This window comes from Antrostomus carolinensis, unplaced genomic scaffold (genome assembly GCF_000700745.2).
Source record: "Antrostomus carolinensis isolate BGI_N321 unplaced genomic scaffold, ASM70074v2 scaffold33171, whole genome shotgun sequence".
NCBI lineage: Eukaryota > Metazoa > Chordata > Aves > Caprimulgiformes > Caprimulgidae > Antrostomus > Antrostomus carolinensis.
In genome coordinates this window covers 7,965-14,403 of record NW_010296805.1, presented here as the reverse complement: position 1 = coordinate 14,403, position 6,439 = coordinate 7,965, and the positions used below count along the sequence as shown (strand labels likewise).

At 54.0% G+C, this 6,439-nt stretch overlaps 1 protein-coding gene across 1 annotated transcript in view; it reads left to right on the top strand.

The window, feature by feature from the left end:
• Window positions 1-111: 111 nt before the first annotated feature.
• The window catches only part of STRA6 (signaling receptor and transporter of retinol STRA6), a gene marked incomplete at its 5' end in the record, with an annotated part of 7,281 nt that continues 953 nt past the window's right edge, over window positions 112-6,439 (top strand). Inside the window, 12 exons of the mRNA XM_010178412.1 lie at window positions 112-251; window positions 421-587; window positions 749-874; window positions 1,761-1,828; window positions 1,936-2,012; window positions 2,728-2,789; window positions 3,065-3,245; window positions 4,100-4,175; window positions 4,246-4,379; window positions 5,570-5,687; window positions 5,869-5,970; window positions 6,356-6,439. The exon at window positions 6,356-6,439 is cut by the window's right edge and continues 65 nt beyond it. Of these exons, the coding sequence (XP_010176714.1) occupies window positions 112-251; window positions 421-587; window positions 749-874; window positions 1,761-1,828; window positions 1,936-2,012; window positions 2,728-2,789; window positions 3,065-3,245; window positions 4,100-4,175; window positions 4,246-4,379; window positions 5,570-5,687; window positions 5,869-5,970; window positions 6,356-6,439 (1,335 nt within the window). The remainder of the gene's footprint in view (window positions 252-420; window positions 588-748; window positions 875-1,760; window positions 1,829-1,935; window positions 2,013-2,727; window positions 2,790-3,064; window positions 3,246-4,099; window positions 4,176-4,245; window positions 4,380-5,569; window positions 5,688-5,868; window positions 5,971-6,355) is intronic.

Below are 6,439 nucleotides of genomic sequence, written 5' to 3'. Positions count from 1 at the left end.
GGTGCAACCTGCCCAGCTGGCATGGGATAAACCAGCTTTGGGGTGGAGGGTGGCGGGGAGGACAGGGTGCCCATGATCTGGTGTCAGGCTCATTCCTTCCTTGGCTTGCAGCCCAGTCAACCTCCTGGAGGAGGAAGGCAACCGAGGGCTGGTGGCTGCGGTGTTTGGCATCCTGTTCTCCTCCCTGTGCGTGCTGATCTTGGACAGGGACCCTCTGCCACTCATCACACACCCCTCCCAGAGCTCCCGGGGTAAGGCAAGCACCCTCCTGGCCCACAGGCACCATGCTTCTCCCCACCTAGGAGGCGTGCCACTTTGGGTAGCACCCTGAGCAGCCTGTTCGCCCTGGTCCCTACTGAGAGCACTGCCTTCTCTTGTCTGTTTTGCTTTTCCCTCCTCTCTTCCCACCATCCCATCTAGAGTACTGGAAGATCCTGGCTTTGCTCTACTACCCCGCCTTCTACTACCCCCTGATCGCCTGTGCCACTGTCCGGCACAGGGTCAGCTACCTCGTGGGCAGCCTGCTCTCCTGGTGCCACTGTGTGGTCCACATCTGGCAGAAGGTGGATTGTCCCCAGTCACCGAAGGTACGTGTCCTACCACATGGGGATGGAACAGGGAGGCTGGTGTGGCCCAGAGTTGGAGGTGGCTTTCTCATCTCCTCCTGGCATTAAGATGTCACCTGCCCCCCAGGACTAGACCCCCAGGTTGTGGTGGTGTGGTGTGTGACATCTTTGCTTCTCCCCAGATCTATAAGTACTACTCCACACTCTCTTACGTCCCCATCATCCTCTGCCTTGTGCTCTTAAGCCTTTGGTATCCAGCCCTACTCATCAGGAGCTTCACCAGGCAGGAGGAGACCTTGGATAAAGAGGTAATGAATATCCATGAGGCGACTGGAGGGGTGGCAGCATGGGAGAACCCCTTGAAGGACCTACATGGTTTTGGGAGCAGTACAGGCTAGATCATGGCTCTCCTGCCCTGCAACCCATCTCTCTGACTGGGAGAACTGGGGTGCTCCCAGGGCAGGTGTTCTTTGCTTTGCTCAGGCACCGGGAGCTGTCTCCTCTCCGTCCCCCTGACAGCACAGTTCGTGGCTCTGTTTATCTTGTTGGATTTAGAGAGGGAGTGAAAAAATCCATCTTTGGAGTAAACTCCTTAGTACAAGAGGCTTATAGCATCAATGCTTCCCATTCAGACTGGGACTGGGGTCGCCTTGTTTTCCCAGCAGACTGGATAATCCCCGGACCTTTGGGAAATGCCGAGCTTTGTTGGGAAGAGAGGAGGAAAAACCTACTTAAAAAAAAAAAAAGCAAAAAAAAAAAAAAAAAAGGCTGTCAGCTCAAGTGTGGACTGAAGTCACCCCAGGCTCTTGCTGGGAGCTGGCTGGTGGGAACAAGGGTTTCAGCACGGGCAGGCTGTCCTACCGGTGCGCCTGGTTTGGGGCTGCTTTGTTGATGGGAACAAGGTGGATTTGTTTCCACCCTTGTGATGCTGGAAGATTCATTATCCAAAGCATCACTCCAACACATTCATTATCCAAATGAAGGCTGGGAGCCCATCACCCTCATCCTGTACAGACAGTGCTGTGGGACATCATCCTAGTGATGGTTGGGTGGTCAGGGGGAAGAAGCAGAGCAAGGAGATGGCTGCTGGGTGGGATGTAGATGTCCTGGCCCTGCAAAAAGTATGGTCACCTCTCCCTGGCCTGAGTGTGTCCCTCTGCTCAAATCAGGCAACTTACTGTTACTTTCCTGAAGGTTACAGGGAGAGGTTATTACAAGAAGTACCTGAAGGCTGTCCTGTCCAAGCGCCCTCGGAAGGGGAGGTGAGGACAGCACCTTCCCATACCTGTGCCAGCCCTCCCTGCAATGAGTGCAGAGAAGGTCCCAGTTCCTGAGGGACTTGCTTGTCACCTTCTCCTTCCTCCTCCAGCTCCACGAAGATAGAAGAGAACCTCTTATCAAGGCTCCAGACATATTTACGCTCCTATGTCTACACTCCTGAGGAAGGTAGGCTGCGGGTGGGCATGGGCTGTGCTCTTGGCTGCAGCAGCAGCTCAGCAAACAGGCTGTGTCCCGCTCCCTGGGGAGAGAAAATGCATTTCTTGGCTCCTTCCCCAAAGCATTTGTGCCATGGCAGCTGCCGCCCGCCGCACGCGCGACGCCTTGGCTGTGCACAAACTGGTGTAGTTTGGGATGGGGAACTGGAACCCCACCTTCTACGGGGGCATGGGTGGGCTGGGGCAGTGAGGTTCAGGCATGGGTTGTGCTTGAGTATGATGCTTGATAAGGGAATAAAATCTATGATAAGTGGATAAAAACCCTAATAACCCAGAAATGGGGAATTATTCCTCACCCATTCTGCCCATGCAAGAAGCGAGAGGTGACCCAGGAGGTGACACCCCAAGGGAGGTGGGTCCCCATGCAGCAGGCACCCAGCTGCTGAGACTCAGTGCTGCGGGTGAACAAGGTCTCACAGGCTTGTGGGAAAGGAGGATCAACAAGAAGGAAATCCATCCAGCCAAAGCACAGAGAAACAACTCCCAGTTATATATCCTCGCAGGATTTCCCTGGGAAAATCCCAATTAATATTTGACTGCCCTGATCCAGTGCTCCCCCCGGGCATTTGCTTTGGCTGCTGGGTTGGGTTGCTGCAGTATCCTCTTCCCCTGTGATCTCATGTCTTGACTTCTCTTTGATGCACCTCTCTGATCCTACATTCCAGGTTTCCGGATCCCGCTGAAGCTTGTCCTGTCCATGACCACAGCTGTGATTGCTGTCTACCAGGTGATGCTGATGGTTAAATATCAAGCAGACCCCTTCTTCTTGCGTCCTTGGCTGTGTCCTCTCGAGGCAGAGGAACCCGGAGTTCATTGCCACCCTGCAATTCTGGCTACAGGGATGGTATTAGCATGCCTCAAGGAATTACTATCCCTCGGCTGAGCCGCAGCAACCAGCCATGTGCTTCCAGGGCTCAGCCAGCCTTAAGTCTTTAAGCCAAGGTGGTGGCTCAGCACTGGGATGCTGTGACCCAAACCTCACATGGCACTGCTCCCTCACAGGTCACCTTGTTGCTCCTGGTAACTGTTGTTCCCACCCTTGAGATCATACGGGCAGGAATGACGAAGGATATCGTGATGTTGTTGGTTCAGTTTGGCTTGGTGCCGTCGGACAACCCGGCTGTCCCAGGTGACATGGAGAAGGAGCTCAACACTGTCAAGTACTACCTGTGGTCACTGGAAGGTGGGTTCCAAGCCAGGTTCTGCATCCATAGGTGGTTTTTGGAGGATGTCAGAACTTATCAGAGAGATTTTTTAACCCAGAGGAGGGTCTAGGAAACCAGCTGGTGGTGGGGCAGCTTCCAGGGGGACTTAAAAACCAGCTGCCAAAGCCGCAGCCATGCAGACATGAAAGGTGGCCACATGAGGCTGGTGCTGTGCCAGGCTTCTCTGAGCAGCCATGCGTGCCAAGACGGGGAGGCAGGGAGAGCTGGCAATGCTGCGCTGCAGATGCTGCCCTTTTGACCATGGGCTTTGATATGTGCTGGAATCGAGCAGATGGCCTCTAGATAACTGAAAGCCCTGCATGAGGGGATGCAGGGATGGTGGGGTGCACTTGTCCTTCCACAGCACTACTTTGGGTGACCACCAACCCTTTTTATGGCTTTTCCAGAGTAACCAAGCCCCTCCCATCCTTGTTTTCCTGACATCTCCATCCCACTTTCTCCCCCTCAGCATCCCCTTTTCTGAGAGCGTCTTCCCAGGCTTTCTCCATTGCCCTGCCTGCTTATCATGGCTTGCCCAATGAGTTTTCCAGCACTGAGCTAGCCTAACTGCTCATATTTCCTGTGGCTGCTTGTCTTTCCCCTTCCCTTTCAGTGTCTCACCAGCTCATGCCCACCTGGGAGATGGAGAAGGGTCTCCCTGTATCACAAAGAGGGTAGGGAAACTGAGGCACAGTGCCCCACTGCACGATACATCCATGCAGCCCCATAACTCAGCCCCTCACAATGTTCCTGAGATACACTTTACAACAAAATCCCATTGCTGGAGCTGGCCACAGCCCTGACCTGACCATCTCCCCCTGCTCCTCTGCAGTCTGCTACATCTGCTCCCTGGCCCTCTGCTGCCTGCTAACCTTCGCCATGCTGCTGAGGACACTGGTGATGCACAGGTATGGGGTCCTCCCTCCTCTGGCCTTGACCTTCTCACCGAGCCGGGATACAGCTGATTTCTCTCCCCAGGAACAACCTGAAGGCACTCTACCAAGGGGCTGTGCTAGATGTTTTCTACAAAGCCCATATCCTCCGTCCATCCCGACGAGCCATTGTCTGCTGGATGAGCTTTGCCAGCTTCCAGACGGCTTTTGCATGCCTGGGTAAAGGATCTGGGGGGCAGGAAGGGGCAGATGGGTGGCAGACCCTTACTTTGCACAGCCTACCCGGGGTTGAAGCATCTCTGCCCCCTTTCTTGCCCTGTTTTGCAAAGAGATGGCTGTCAGGCTTTTTGTTCCTCATTCCCCTGACACAATCTGGCCTCCTGGGGGGAGAACCATGCTGAACACCAAATGGTGGGGAAAAAAAAAGGGGAGGGGGTGGAGAAAAGATGAGTCACTTTGGCTCAAGCCCAAATATTTTCATTTGAGAAGCTGTCCCAGCATCTCATGCAAAGGACTTTCTGTGTCCTCCAGTCCTGGTCTTCACATCCCAGGTGCTCCTCACTGTGCATCTTCCCCAGCACAGCCTGTGGTTCCCTGGATGGGAGGGCTGGTCAACCCATGGACAGATGAAGGACATCAAAGCGGGTAGAAATGCTCACCCCACTGTGGTCTGGAGACCTTTTAAGGCTCCTCTGCCCCACAGGAGGTGGTTCTGGGCAGTGTCTATGGTGATACATGCGCAACGCCCAACCATATCGGCACCCCAAGTCAAGTTGAGGGTCTAAGGGGGTGATGGAAAGACAGGGGGGACCACCAGGTCTCTTGGTGACCACCTCTTGGGAAAGGGGATCAATTTTACAGGCAGATTAGAGATCAGCAGGGAGGTAGGAGCTGGGGGAGCACCCCAGGAGCTCCTTGCACCCCTTTGCCAGTGAGGAGCAGCTTTCCTTCTGCCACCCAGTGCTTGGTGCATGCCTGGCAGAGTCAGCTGCATCTCACCACGTTGCTACAAATCTACCTCCTCCTTAAAACACTTCCTTTTCCAGTCATTAAAGCAAAGCAGCGGAGGTGAAGCACAAGCACAAGGAACCGCAGCTGCTGCTGATCTCGGTGTGATTTATGATTAGAACTCAGAGCTCAGGCTGATTTTTATGATGAGGCATCATAGTTACGGCCCCGAGTGGTGTTGGAGATAACACGGGGTGCGATAAGAAAGGCTGAACTTGTAATTAAATCCCACATGGAGCATTGTGTTCAGGGTGAGGGAGGCAGGTAAGGATCTCACTGGCTTTTTATGGGATTAAAATGAAAGACATGCTCAGCAGTGAGCATAGGTTTGGGGAAGGAGAACAAGAACTGTTCCTCCATTCTCCTCTGCCATGGCTTCCCTCCCCATGTCTCCATCCCAGGTCTCCTCATCCAACAAGTGATTTTCTTCATCTGCTCAGTTGCGTTTACCTTCCTGTTTGTCATCCCGCTCCAGTCCGGCATGAACACCTACCTCTTCAAAGTCATTCGGAACATGTGGTGAGTGTTCACAGCCCTCGGGGCACCCAAGTGCGTGTCATGGCATGGTTAGGGGTACTCTATCCAAAAGGAGGCTCTACCTTGTGGTCCTTCAGCTTTGCTGGAGGTTTCTGCTGCCTGGGATGGTGTCTCGTGTTTGGGAACCTCTCGGTGTCCAACCGACCTCTTCTCTCCCACCTAGGCCCTTCTGGTTGACTCTGGTTGTTGCTGTCATTGTGCAAAATTTAGTGGCTCACTACCAATTCCTAGAGCAGCATGCCCTCCAGAAGGAGCTCACCAACAGGTAGGGGGACATGGAGGGCCTTTGGGGCAGAGCTGACCCTCCTGAGATCCAGGACCTGGGGACTATGTTGGGTTTACACATGCCCCTGGTGTCATGGCTTCCTCTGCCCCATGAGTTCAAGGGGAAAGCCTGTGGATTTGAGGGTTTTAAGCAGAGGTCAGGCTCTGAAGTCCTGATGGCACACTAGGCTGTCTCCTCTCTCAGAACCTGGAAGGGTGTTTGCTTCTCTCCATGGGATGGAGACACCTCAAACGAGGACCATGTCTGTGGAGGAGAGAGGAAAGGGTGGGAGACTTATTTTGGCAGGAGTTTTCTCCGGCAGGGAATGACTGTGCTTCTCATCCTGTGGCTTTTGTGTTCCTTACTCCTCCTTCTCCACCCGCAGGCGAGCTCTCTACATAGTCACCTACCTGCTCTTCCCCATCAACGTCCTGGTGGGTGTCCTGGCCGGGGTATGGAGGATGATAAT